Below are 13813 nucleotides of genomic sequence, written 5' to 3'. Positions count from 1 at the left end.
CTGTCCTTGGGGGACCTTCAATGCTGCAGACATTTTTTGTTGTTCTGTGCCTCGACACAATCCTGTCTCGGAGGTCTACGGACAACTCCTTCGACCTCATGGCTTGGTTTTTGCTCCGACACGCAACCTTTCCAAATCATGTCCAATCAATTGAATTTACCACAGGTGTACCCCAATCAAGTTGTAGAAACATCTAGAATGATCAATGGAAACAGGATGCACCTGAGCTCAATTTCGAGTCTCATAGCAAAGGGTCGGAATACATACGTAAATCAAATATTTCAGTTTTTTATTTTTAATAAAAATGTTTTTGCTTTGTCATTATAGATTGAAGAAATAGTTTGAGGAAAAAGGGAATTGGTCTGAATACTTTCCAAATCCACTGTAAATCCCAAGTCTGTCTTTTACTGTGTCTTTGATATTTCACATGGACGACATTACTAAAGGTTTACGGTCAACGTTACTAAAGGTTAACAGTCGACGTTACTAAAGGCTTACGGTCGACGTTACTAAAGGCTTACGGTCAACGTTACTAAAGGCTTACGGTCGACGTTACTAAAGGCTTACGGTCGACGTTACTAAAGGCTTACGGTCGACGTTACTAAAGGCTTACGGTCGACGTTACTAAAGGCTTACGGTCGACGTTACTAAAGGCTTACGGTCGACGTTACTAAAGGCTTACGGTCGACGTTACTAAAGGCTTACGGTCGACGTTACTAAAGGCTTACGGTCGACGTTACTAAAGGCTTACGGTCGACGTTACTAAAGGCTTACGGTCGACGTTACTAAAGGCTTACGGTCGACGTTACTAAAGGCTTACGGTCGACGTTACTAAAGGCTTACGGTCGACGTTACTAAAGGCTTACGGTCGACGTTACTAAAGGCTTACGGTCGACGTTACTAAAGGCTTACGGTCGACGTTACTAAAGGCTTACGGTCGACGTTACTAAAGGCTTACGGTCGACGTTACTAAAGGTTTACCGTCGACAGTAACATCTGGAAGACGAGGTGCATTATGAACACTGGTGTTTTTTTTACAAATCAAAACAGAATATTTTAAAAAAGAAGACCGACTATTACATCTGTAAATTATGTAATTATGAACTCAAATATATTGATGTGAATGTTGAATTGTATTCATGTGAACTATTTATGATCGTAAAATGTGAAAAACAATAAATATATGTTTTTAGGAATAAAGTTTGGGTGGAAAGTTAAAGGACACGTGTACACCAAGGCATGTGGGAAATTGACACGATCAGCCAGACAGTCACACAGCACCCCCACAATAAACATTAAAAGGCATAGGCTATAGGACACTATTTTTGGTTCAAACTAAGGAATACACATGATTGACACAGAACATCCACCCACACGGTCCACAGATGCTGTATGGGAGACGAATTTGCTGTCAGTGATTCAACTAACCACCGCCTACACGCATCATTAGAGGATCTCTTCCTATTGGACAGGAAAAATATATATAAAAGACCAAGGACTGCTCAGTCTACGCATTGGTTTGGTTAACACACATACTCATTTAATAATGTAACTATTGGCCTCTCTTCTCACACACACACACACACACACACACAACTACCACTCAGCTAATATAGGATATGAACTGACCTTGCCCTGGTGTAATCTGCAATACCATTACCTCTCAGAGTTGCAGTGATCTGTAAACCCCAGGGATTAAATGATGTCTCAGTGTTAGTTTTACTCTTTCATCTAACCTCATCCCTGGCCCCTACGGAGCACCGGGCTGAGCCTGACCTCACACCTGGCCTCTACGGATCACCGGGGCTGAGCCTGACCTCACACCTGGCTCCTACGTATCACCGGGGCTGAGCCTGACCTCACACCTGGCTCCTACGGATCACCGGGGCTGAGCCTGACGACAACACTGGCCTCTACGGATCACCGGGGCTGAGCCTGACGACAACACTGGCCTCTACGGATCACCGGGGCTGAGCCTGACGACAACACTGGCCTCTACGGATCACCGGGGCTGAGCCTGACGACAACACTGGCCTCTACGGATCACCGGGGCTGAGCCTGACGACAACACTGGCCTCTACGGATCACCGGGGCTGAGCCTGACGACAACACTGGCCTCTACGGATCACCGGGGCTGAGCCTGACGACAACACTGGCCTCTACGGATCACCGGGGCTGAGCCTGACGACAACACTGGCCTCTACGGATCACCGGGGCTGAGCCTGACGACAACACTGGCCTCTACGGATCACCGGGGCTGAGCCTGACGACAACACTGGCCTCTACGGATCACCGGGGCTGAGCCTGACGACAACACTGGCCTCTACGGATCACCGGGGCTGAGCCTGACGACAACACTGGCCTCTACGGATCACCGGGGCTGAGCCTGACGACAACACTGGCCTCTACGGATCACCGGGGCTGAGCCTGACGACAACACTGGCCTCTACGGATCACCGGGGCTGAGCCTGACGACAACACTGGCCTCTACGGATCACCGGGGCTGAGCCTGACGACAACACTGGCCTCTACGGATCACCGGGGCTGAGCCTGACGACAACACTGGCCTCTACGGATCACCGGGGCTGAGCCTGACGACAACACTGGCCTCTACGGATCACCGGGGCTGAGCCTGACGACAACACTGGCCTCTACGGATCACCGGGGCTGAGCCTGACGACAACACTGGCCTCTACGGATCACCGGGGCTGAGCCTGACGACAACACTGGCCTCTACGGATCACCGGGGCTGAGCCTGACGACAACACTGGCCTCTACGGATCACCGGGGCTGAGCCTGACGACAACACTGGCCTCTACGGATCACCGGGGCTGAGCCTGACGACAACACTGGCCTCTACGGATCACCGGGGCTGAGCCTGACGACAACACTGGCCTCTACGGATCACCGGGGCTGAGCCTGACGACAACACTGGCCTCTACGGATCACCGGGGCTGAGCCTGACGACAACACTGGCCTCTACGGATCACCGGGGCTGAGCCTGACGACAACACTGGCCTCTACGGATCACCGGGGCTGAGCCTGACGACAACACTGGCCTCTACGGATCACCGGGGCTGAGCCTGACGACAACACTGGCCTCTACGGATCACCGGGGCTGAGCCTGACGACAACACTGGCCTCTACGGATCACCGGGGCTGAGCCTGACGACAACACTGGCCTCTACGGATCACCGGGGCTGAGCCTGACGACAACACTGGCCTCTACGGATCACCGGGGCTGAGCCTGACGACAACACTGGCCTCTACGGATCACCGGGGCTGAGCCTGACGACAACACTGGCCTCTACGGATCACCGGGGCTGAGCCTGACGACAACACTGGCCTCTACAGATCACAGCATGTGGACATTTGCCGAGAGGAAGAATTAAGAAAATGTAAGAGAGAAGGATTTTTTAAAGGAGAAAATGAAAATATATGAAAGATGAATGACAGAACAGAGGAGGTAGTGATGTGTAATAACAGAACAAGAGGAGGAGGAGGTGTATAATAACAGAACAGAGGTGTGTAATGACAGAACAGAGGTGGTGGTGATGTGTAATGACAGAACAGAGGTGGTGGTGATGTGTAATGACAGAACAGAGGTGGTGGTGATGTGTAATGACAGAACAGAGGTGGTGGTGATGTGTAATGACAGAACAGAGGTGGTGGTGATGTGTAATGACAGAACAGAGGTGGTGGTGATGTGTAATGACAGAACAGAGGTGGTGGTGATGTGTAATGACAGAACAGAGGTGGTGGTGATGTGTAATGACAGAACAGAGGTGGTGGTGATGTGTAATGACAGAACAGAGGTGGAGGTGATGTGTAATGACAGAACAGAGGTGGTGGTGATGTGTAATGACAGAACAGAGGTGGTGGTGATGTGTAATGACAGAACAGAGGTGGTGGTGATGTGTAATGACAGAACAGAGGTGGAGGTGATGTGTAATGACAGAACAGAGGTGGAGGTGATGTGTAATGACAGAACAGAGGTGGAGGTGATGTGTAATGACAGAACAGAGGTGGTGGTGATGTGTAATGACAGAACAGAGGTGGTGGTGATGTGTAATGACAGAACAGAGGTGGTGGTGATGTGTAATGACAGAACAGAGGTGGTGGTGATGTGTAATGACAGAACAGAGGTGGTGGTGATGTGTAATGACAGAACAGAGGTGGTGGTGATGTGTAATGACAGAACAGAGGTGGTGGTGATGTGTAATGACAGAACAGAGGTGGAGGTGATGTGTAATGACAGAATAGAGGTGGTGGTGATGTGTAATGACAGAACAGAGGAGGTGGTGATGTCAGAACAGAGGAGGTGGTGATGTCAGAACAGAGGAGGTGGTGATGTCAGAACAGAGGTGGTGATGTCAGAACAGAGGAGGTGGTGATGTCAGAACAGAGGAGGTGGTGATGTCAGAACAGAGGAGGTGGTGATGTCAGAACAGAGGAGGTGGTGATGTCAGAACAGAGGAGGTGGTGATGTGTAATGACAGAACAGAGGAGGTGGTGATGTGTAATGACAGAACAGAGGAGGTGGTGATGTGTAATGACAGAACAGAGGAGGTGGTGATGTGTAATGACAGAACAGAGGAGGTGGTGATGTGTAATGACAGAACAGAGGTGGTGGTGATGTGTAATGACAGAACAGAGGTGGTGGTGATGTGTAATGACAGAAGTGGTGGTGGTGATGTGTAATGACAGAAGTGGTGGTGATGTGTAATGACAGAACAGTGGTGGTGGTGATGTGTAATGACAGAACAGTGGTGGTGGTGATGTGTAATGACAGAACAGTGGTGGTGGTGTGTGAGGGAATGAAGGGAGAGCAATGAGAGGGGATGCAGAGATAAGACATGATTGGAGGAAATGAGAAAGTGGACAGCAGTGAGAGCTGTGGTTGGGCTGAGGTCCAGTGGTGATGTCATGCAGGGCCATTTCCTTCACCACCTTTCCTGTCTGTCCCCTTCAGGCCTGAGGAAGAAAACTCCCCTCCCAGTGCTGCTACCAAGCCAGCCGTCTCAATGTCAACCATTAGCTAGCTCCACTGGGAGAAAACCAAAGCCCAGAGCACATCCCATACTGAGAAAGAGAGAATGAGAGAGTGGAAGAGAGGAACAAGTGAAAAAGAGCAGAAAACCACCTTTTTTCCCCTCCCTGTGTGGGCCCTGTCCACCTTCCTTTTATCTGGTAGTCCTCCCTCCCTCTCCCTATTGGAATCCCTGCTCACTGTGGTCTCCCTGCCCATTTCACCCTCACTCAATGAAAGACAGACTGAGCGGCGACCAATCCACAGAGTAGGAGCTGAGCTAAAGAACATTCTATAAGACCCCATACCCTCCAACTGCCTCTAATCCTCAGCGCGTCTTTATCTCCTCTCAACACCGCACTACAGAGCCGAAAGGCCTTTCACCACTAACAACGGCCTGATTCAGAGAAGAGCCCCAAAACAGACACAGATGGAAAGGGAAACCAAGAGACGAAAGGGAGAGTAGAAAGAAAGTGAGAGACCAGGGACTGTATTCAAAAAGTGTCTCAGAGTATAAGTGCTGCTCTAGGATCAGTGTTTCCTTTCAGATCATAATGAATAAGATTACATGGACACGGAAGGACCTGATCCAAAGAGCAGCAATCCTACTCTTGAGAAGTTTTGTCAATAGGAACACCCTGGTCTGGAGGAAGGCAAACCAACAGTGAAACTACAGAATATGGTCTGTGATACTCAACGTATCTCTGCGTGCAGTTTGAAGGAAGTTGCACAGTAACTTTAGTGCAATGACTGGAAGACATAACAAAATGGTATCCACGTGTTCATACGACACTGAGGAAGTCCAGAGGTATCCCTTTAACATGTGGTATAGGCCTCACAGAAGCAGGTGGACTCCCCTGATGATGGCATCCCCAGCACAGCAGCCTGCGACTGGTAGGTCCCCTCAGCGATGGCTGGGGTAGCAGTGGTATGGGAAAATTGGGTCTGAGCCTAGGAGAAAGACAGTAACGATGTTTATTAAGTCGCCACACTGAAACTAAATATATATATATTTTTCTTTTCTTTTCACCTTTATTCAACCAGGTAGGCCAAGTTGCGAACAAGTTCTCATTTACAACTGTGACCTGGCCAAGATAAAGCAAAGTAGTGCGACACAAACAACAGTTACACATGGGATAAACAAACGTGCAGACGATAACACAATTGAAAAATCTGTCAATTTGATGGGCTTATGTCTGTTAAATTGAATGGTCTTGAATGGTGTGCCCCAAGGCTCTGTACTTGGTCCTCTCTTATTCACTATTTATATAAATGATTTAGACAAAAATGTCCAAAATACACAACTTCATTTTTATGCTGATGATACGGTTATTTACTGTTGTGCCTCGTCTCTTACAAAAGCTTTCCAGAACATGCAAACTGCTTTTTATACTGTTCAACATACCTTGTGTCAATTGAAGCTTATCCTCAATACTGACAAAACTAAACTAATGGTGTTTTCTAATGCAAGAAATAGACCTCTGAACCTTTCACCTATGACTACCTGTCAGGGCAAGGAGATTGAGGTTGTAACCTCATAAATAGCTTGGAATTTTAATTGATGACGGCCTCTCTTTTAAAATTGCATATTCAACAACTTACATTGAAATTGAAGCTGAAATTGGGATTTTATTTTAGGAATAAGGCCTGTTTTTCTTTTGAAGCCAGAAGGAGGCTAGTATCAGCTACATTTATGCCTTTACTAGACTATGGGGATATTTTATATATGAATGCTTCCGCTCAGTGTTTGAGATCAATTGACACTCTCTACCATGGCACTTTGAGATTTATTTTAAACTGCAAAACCCTTATGCACCACTGTACTTTGTATACCAGGGTTGGCTGGCCTTCTCTAGTCACTCGTAGAGAAAGGAGTCGGCCTGAGAATTGAACCCTGTGGCACCCCTCATAGAGACTGCTAGAGGTCCGGACAACCGGCCGTCCGATTTGGCACACTGAACTCTGTCTGAGAAGTAGTTGGTGAACCAGGCAAGGCAGTCATTTGAGAAACCAAGGCTTTTGAGTCTGCCAATAAGAATGCTGTGATTGACAGAGTCGAAAGCCCTGGCCAGGTCGATGAAGACGGCAGCACAGTACTGTCTTTTATCGATGCCGGTTATGATATTGTTTAGGACCTTAAGCATGGCTGAGGTGCACCCATGACCAGAGGGGGATAACCGCGGCAGCTTTCCAATCTTTAGGGATCTCAGACGGTACGAAAGAGGTTGAACAGGCTAGTAATAGGTAATGGGGGTTGCAACAACTTCGGAAGAACATTTTAGAAAGAGGGGGTCCAGATTGTCTAGCCCAGCTGATTTGTAGGGGTCCAGATTTTGCAGCTCTTTCAGGACTTGGGTGAAAGAGAAGTGGGGGTGGGGGGATTGGGCAAGTTGCTGTGGGGGGTGCAGAGCTGTTGACTGGGGTAGTGGTAACCAGGTGGAAAGCATGGCCAGCCGTAAAAAGATGCTTCTCCATGGACTTTACAGTCTCACAGAGCTTTTTGGAATTAGTGCACAGTCCTAACTCACTGTGTATACAACTCTTACAGTACGAGGGTACCCCCCCCCAGAACACCTGCAGCCTAGACAGAGTAACGGACACTAGAACACCTGCAGCCTAGACAGAGTAACGGACACTAGAACACCTGCAGCCTAGACAGAGTAACGGACACTAGAACACCTGCAGCCTAGACAGAGTAACGGACACTAGAACACCTGGAGCCTAGACAGAGTAACGGACACTAGAACACCTGGAGCCTAGACAGAGTAACGGACACTAGAACACCTGCAGCCTAGACAGAGTAACGGACACCAGAAAACCTGGAGCCTAGACAGAGTAACGGACACCAGAAAACCTGGAGCCTAGACAGAGTAACGGACACCAGAACACCTGCAGCCTAGACAGAGTAACGGACACCAGAAAACTGACATTTGGAAGATAAAAATGTCACTAGACATTACATTCTAGTCATTTAGTAGACGGTCTTATCCAGAGCAACTTACAGGAGCAATTAGGGTTAAGAGCCTTGCTTAAGGGCACAGACAGATTTTTCCCTCTAGTCGGCTCGGGATTCGAACCAGCAACCTTTTGGTTTCTAGCCCAACGCTCTTAACCGCTAGGCTACCTGCTGCCTAGAGAAAATATAATGGACACTAGAACACTTTGGCTGATGCTTTGTATTTTTCTTCCTCTCTTTAACAAAGAACAAGGTCGATTTTCATTTGGTTTTAGCCACCCGGGAGGAGGTCAGAGTAGCCTACTTTGAAAAAAGTCCAGTATTCTGTCCGATACTGGGTTTTCCTTACCTTCATGACCTTGTCCACCTTAAGATCCTCGAGGGATGGATACAGCGACATTCTGTGGGAAGAACACAAAGGAAACTGTCGATGTTGACATGAGAAGAGTAAATACCACAATACAAAGGAGAGAGAATCTCACCCATAAACTGCTAACCTTTGATGGCAGATCACTAGCTGAGAATAATGTGGCAGAAGACAGGATCAGAGAGGGGGGGGGGGGGGGGCTATGGACCACACAGAGAGAGGGTTGGAGAACAGAGCGGTCTGTCTGTCTGTCCATAGACCCGTGCCCATACACAGCTCTGAAAGAGCTCTGAAAGAGTGACACACATGGCATGGGGACTCCCAGGCCATAAAGCTCATAATGAAATTCCTGTTTTTCAATTGAGGCTTACGTTTTTCACCACTAATCCACCATGATCCATTTCTGCACTTCCAGACCTCTTCCCATCATCACTCATCCTTTCATTATTGTGAGACGGAAAAGAGAGAGAAGGGTAGCTAACGGCAACAAAGATGTGATGTAAGCTGAGAAGTGGGTGTGGTCAGAACACCCTATAAAAGACCTAACTAACAAGCAAACAAGTCAGAGATACCCTTCTTATCCACATACTGTAGGCTGGGCGAGTTCTAGAACAAACAATGTAGGCTAGAAACTGACTGTAGTAAGTTAAGGTGGTTTTGATAAGAAAAATGTGATAAAGAAGAATGTTCCTACCCTTAAAAATGCCAAAAGCTCATATTTAATGTTAAAACCTTTTTTTTTTTTTAAATGGCCTCATCTGACTACTGCGTGCCTCCATCTTGATAACGTGTCATCAATGACATCACTTGAATGGTTCGTCTGACAAGCAGCCAAGATTAGATTGCATGTTTGTAGCCTCATTGAGAATGTTTGAAATTTTGACAATACAAAAATTATGAAAATGAGTGCCTTTGTAGAAGGCTATCCTGTTAATTAAGAGACTAGCCAGGTAACATGGTATGAACGATAAATTGAGAAAAAAATATATATACACACCTTGCACAGTGCAAGGTGGGCTAGCTAGCCAACTAGTCCGAAACCACGGCAAGCTCAGCTACCATTGATATTTTGCTAGGTAGCCTAGCGACATTGGCAGCATCATTTGGTAACCGAAGAAGGCTGTTCTGCTCCCACTATTCCTAGGCCTTCATTGAAATTAAGAATTTGTTCATAACTGACTAGCCTATTTAAATAAAAAGGTCTAAAATAAAGTCTCACAACTACCTGCAATTGATTTAATAAAAGTGGACACTGTTAGCAACACTACATGTCTGGAGCGAACTCTTTCAGAACAGACACCTAGCTATCTAGAAGGAGGCTCCCGAGGCCACATCTTTCTATCCTGAGCTAGGCGCCGAGGCCACATCTTTCTATCCTGAGCTAGGCACAGAGGCCACATCTTTCTATCCTGAGCTAGGCACAGAGGCCACATCTTTCTATCCTGAGCTAGGCACAGAGGCCACATCTTTCTATCCTGAGCTAGGCACAGAGGCCACATCTTTCTATCCTGAGCTAGGCACAGAGGCCACATCTTTCTATCCTGAGCTAGGCACAGAGGCCACATCTTTCTATCCTGAGCTAGGCACAGAGGCCACATCTTTCTATCCTGAGCTAGGCACAGAGGCCACATCTTTCTATCCTGAGCTAGGCACAGAGGCCACATCTTTCTATCCTGAGCTAGGCACAGAGGCCACATCTTTCTATCCTGAGCTAGGCACAGAGGCCACATCTTTCTATCCTGAGCTAGGCACAGAGGCCACATATTTCTATCCTGAGCTAGGCACAGAGGCCACATCTTTCTATCCTGAGCTAGGTGCTCAAAAAAATATTTTATTATGTTCTAAAAGCATTTTCATAACATCAAGGTTACCGGACCTCGACATGTAAAACAATGTAGGTTGATTTGAGCATTTCAGTTTGTAACAGTCAAAACATACAACAGGCAGAATGTGTCATTGTTCACACACAGCAATCCCCCAGGGTACGTCATCAGTTAAAAAACATGTTATGTAAGCCTCAACCTGCAGCCCGTTTGTACCGCTGCCTTGTCCCCAGTCACTGAACGAGCAACACAGCAAAACATACCTCAAGGAGCTGGGCTTTTGATCTCCGGATGTCTACTATCAAGAAGAAAACATTGACGTCAAAGATTTTGTCAAGGAACATAGAAACTATTTTATCAACTAAAAACAAGAAAGTACATTACACATATTAACACTGAAACCTATTGAGGAAGTTTGTGGTGGTTTCTACCTGGTACAAGGCCTTCAGAAAGTATTCACACCCCCTAGACTTTTTCCACATTTTGTTATGTTATAGCTTGAATTTGGCCTACCCACAATACCCCATAATGTCAAAATGGAATTGTGTTTTTTGAGATTTAAAAAAAATACAATTATATATGAAATGTCTTGAGTCAATAAGTATTCAGCCCCTTTGTTATGGCGAGCATAAAGTTTTCATTTTTTTATTTATTCTTTTATTGCTTAACAAGTCATTGCATGGACTCACTGTGTGCAGTATTGGTGTTTAACGTGATTTCTGAACGACTACCTCTGTACCCCACACATACGATTATCTGTAAGGTCCCTCAACTGAGCAATGGTTTTCAAACAAAGATTCAACCAGAAAAGACTAGGAAGGTTTTCCAATGCCTCGCAAAGAAGGGCACCTATTGGTAGATGGATATTTTTTTTTAAAGCTGACATTGAATAGCTCTTTGAGCATGAAGTTATTCATTACACGTTGGTTGGTCTATCAATACACCCAGTCACTACCGGAGAGGAAGTTGCCGGAGAGGAAGGAAATTTCACCGTGAGGGATTCACCATGAGGCCAATGGTGACTTAAAAACAGTTAGAGTTTAATGGCTGTGATGGGAAAAACATCAACATTGTAGTTACTCCACAAATTTCAATACTAACATACAGTTGAAGTCGGAAGTTTACAACGCCAAATACATTTAAACTCTAATAAAAACTCCCTATCTTCGGTCAGTTAGGTTCACCACTTTATTTTAAGAATGTGAAATTTCAATAATAGGAGAGAATAATAATTGATTTAATATTTTATGTTTACATACACTCAATTAGTATTTGGTAGCAGTGCCTTTAAATTGTTTGACTTGGGTCAAACGTTTCGGGTAGCCTTCCACAAGCTTTCCACAATAATTTGGGTGAATTTGGCCCATTCCTCCTGACAGAGCTGGTGTAACTGAGTCAGGTTTGTAGGATCCTTGCTCGTTCTGTACACACATTTTCTATAGGATTGAGGTCAGTGCTTTGTGATGGCCACTCCAATATCTTCACTTTGTTGTTCTTAAGCCATTTTGCCACAACTTTGTAAGTATGCTTGGGGTCATTGTCCATTTCGAAAACCCCATTTCCGACCAAGCTTTAACTGATGTCTTGAGATGTTGCTTCAATACATCCACACAAGATCCCTTTCTCTTGATGCCATCTATTTTGTGAAGTGCACCAGTCCCTCCTGCAGCAAGGCACCCCCACAACATGATGCTGCCACCCGTGCTTCACGGTTGGGATGGTCTTCTTCGGCTTGCAAGCCTCCCCTTTTTTCCTCCAAACATAACAATGGTCATTATGGCCAAACAGTTCTATTTTTGTTTCATCAGACCAGAGGACATTTCTCCAAAAAGTACGATCTTTGTCACTATGTGCAGTTGCAAACCGTAGTTTGGCTATTTTATGGCGGTTTTGGAGCAGTGACTTCTTCCTTGCTGAGCGGCCTTTCAGGTTGTTGATATAGAACTCGTTTTTACTGTGGATATAGATACTTTTGTACCTGTTTCCTCCAGCATCTTTACAAGGTCCTTTGCTGTTGTTCTGGGATTGAGTTGCACTTTTCGCATCAACGTACGTTCATCTCTAGGAGACAGAACGCGTCTCCTTCCTGAGCAGTATGACGGCTGTGTGGTCCCATGGTGTTTATACTTGCGCAATATTGTTTGTACAGATGAACGTGGTACCTTCAGGCGTTTGGATATTGCTCCAAAGATGAACCAGACTTGTGGAGGTCTATAAAAAAAATCTGGAGTCTTGGCTGATTTCTTTTGATTTTCTAATGATGTCAAGCAAAGAGGCACTGAGTTTGAAGATAGGCCTTGAAATATATCCACAGGTAAACCTCCAATTCACTCTAATGATGTCAATTAGCCTATCAGAAGCTTCTAAAGTCATGACATCATATTCTGGAACATCCCAAGCTGTTTAAAGGCACAGTCAACTTAGTGTATGTAAACTTCTGACCCACTGCAATTGTGATACAGTGAGTTATAAGTGAAATAATCGGTCTAAACAATTGTTGGAAAAATGACTTGTGTCATGCACAAAGTAGAAGTCCTAACAGACTTGCCAAAACTATAGTTTGTTAACAAGACATTTGTGGAGTGGTTGAAAAACGTGTTTTAATATGGAGTACCACTCTCCATATTTTCAAGCATAGTGGTGGCTGCATCATGTTATGGGTATGTTTGTCATCGTTAAGGACTGGGGAATTTTTCCAAGAATAAAAAAGAAATGGAACGGAGCTAAGCACAGGCAGAATTCAAGAGGAAAATCTGGTTCAGTCTACTTTCCACCAGAGACTGGGAGATAAAGTCACCTTTCAGCAGGACAATAACCTAAAACACAAGGCCAAATCTACACCGGAGATGTTTACCAAGAAGACAGTGAATGTTCCTGCGTGGCCGATTTACTGTTTTGATTTGACAATCTACGGCAAGACCTGAAAATGGTCAACCAACTTGACAGAGCTTGAAGATTTTTTTAAATAATAAATGGGCAAAGGTGTGGAAAGCTCTTAGAGACTTAGCCAGAAAGACTCACAGCTCTAATCGCTGCCAAAAGTGCTTCTACAAAGTATTGACTCAGGGGTGTGAATAATTATGTAAATTAGATATGTCATTTAATTTTCAATACATTTGCAAAAATGTTAACTTTGTCATTATGGGGTATTGTGTGTAGAGAAAAGTATATTTAATCAATTTTGAATTCAGGCTGTAACACAATAAAATGTGGAATAAGTAATTGGGTATGAATACTTTCTGAAGGCAATGTACAGTATGTATTGGGGCTGATATGGTCTGTGTTTTGGTACTGAGCCTTCGCTCTCTCAAAGCTGGTAAACAAATACACACAAGTTATCATGGAAAACTAGCATAATCACAGGACTGAGGGTGGAGCAAGACTAATGGATCTAGGCCTAATGGAATAGCAAGAGACAAACAGGATGAGAGAGCAGTTTCCCTTTTACTGGAAGAGATAGGCCTACAGCCAGAGTTAATAAGAAACTAAAAGCTCACTTACAACCACTAGAAAGAGAGAGACAGAGAATGAGAGAGAGGGAGGGAGGGAGGGAATGAGAGAGAGAGAGAGAGAGAGAGAGAGAGAGAGAGAGAGAGAGAGAGAGAGGAGAGAGAGAGAGAGAGAGAGAGAGAGAGAGA

At 45.4% G+C, this 13813-nt stretch overlaps 1 protein-coding gene across 3 annotated transcripts in view; it reads right to left on the bottom strand.

The window, feature by feature from the left end:
- The window catches only part of LOC109868950 (syntenin-1-like), a 30918-nt gene that overhangs the window by 15180 nt on the left and 1925 nt on the right, over positions 1–13813 (bottom strand). For 2 of the 3 annotated variants that reach the window (XM_020458725.2, XM_031803915.1), the window contains exons 2-3: positions 8335–8386; positions 5869–5980 (exon numbers count right to left, since the gene is read on the bottom strand). In XM_020458725.2, the coding sequence (XP_020314314.1) occupies positions 5869–5980; positions 8335–8385 (163 nt within the window). In that variant the 5' untranslated portion in view covers position 8386. Of the gene's footprint in view, positions 1–5868; positions 5981–8334; positions 8387–10438; positions 10474–13813 lie in introns of all 3 variants that reach the window. The other variant, XM_020458726.2, reaches the window with a different exon arrangement.

The sequence above is a fragment of the Oncorhynchus kisutch genome, linkage group LG24 (assembly GCF_002021735.2).
Source record: "Oncorhynchus kisutch isolate 150728-3 linkage group LG24, Okis_V2, whole genome shotgun sequence".
Taxonomy (NCBI): Eukaryota; Metazoa; Chordata; class Actinopteri; order Salmoniformes; family Salmonidae; genus Oncorhynchus; species Oncorhynchus kisutch.
This window is presented reverse-complemented; position numbering and strand designations above follow the sequence as displayed.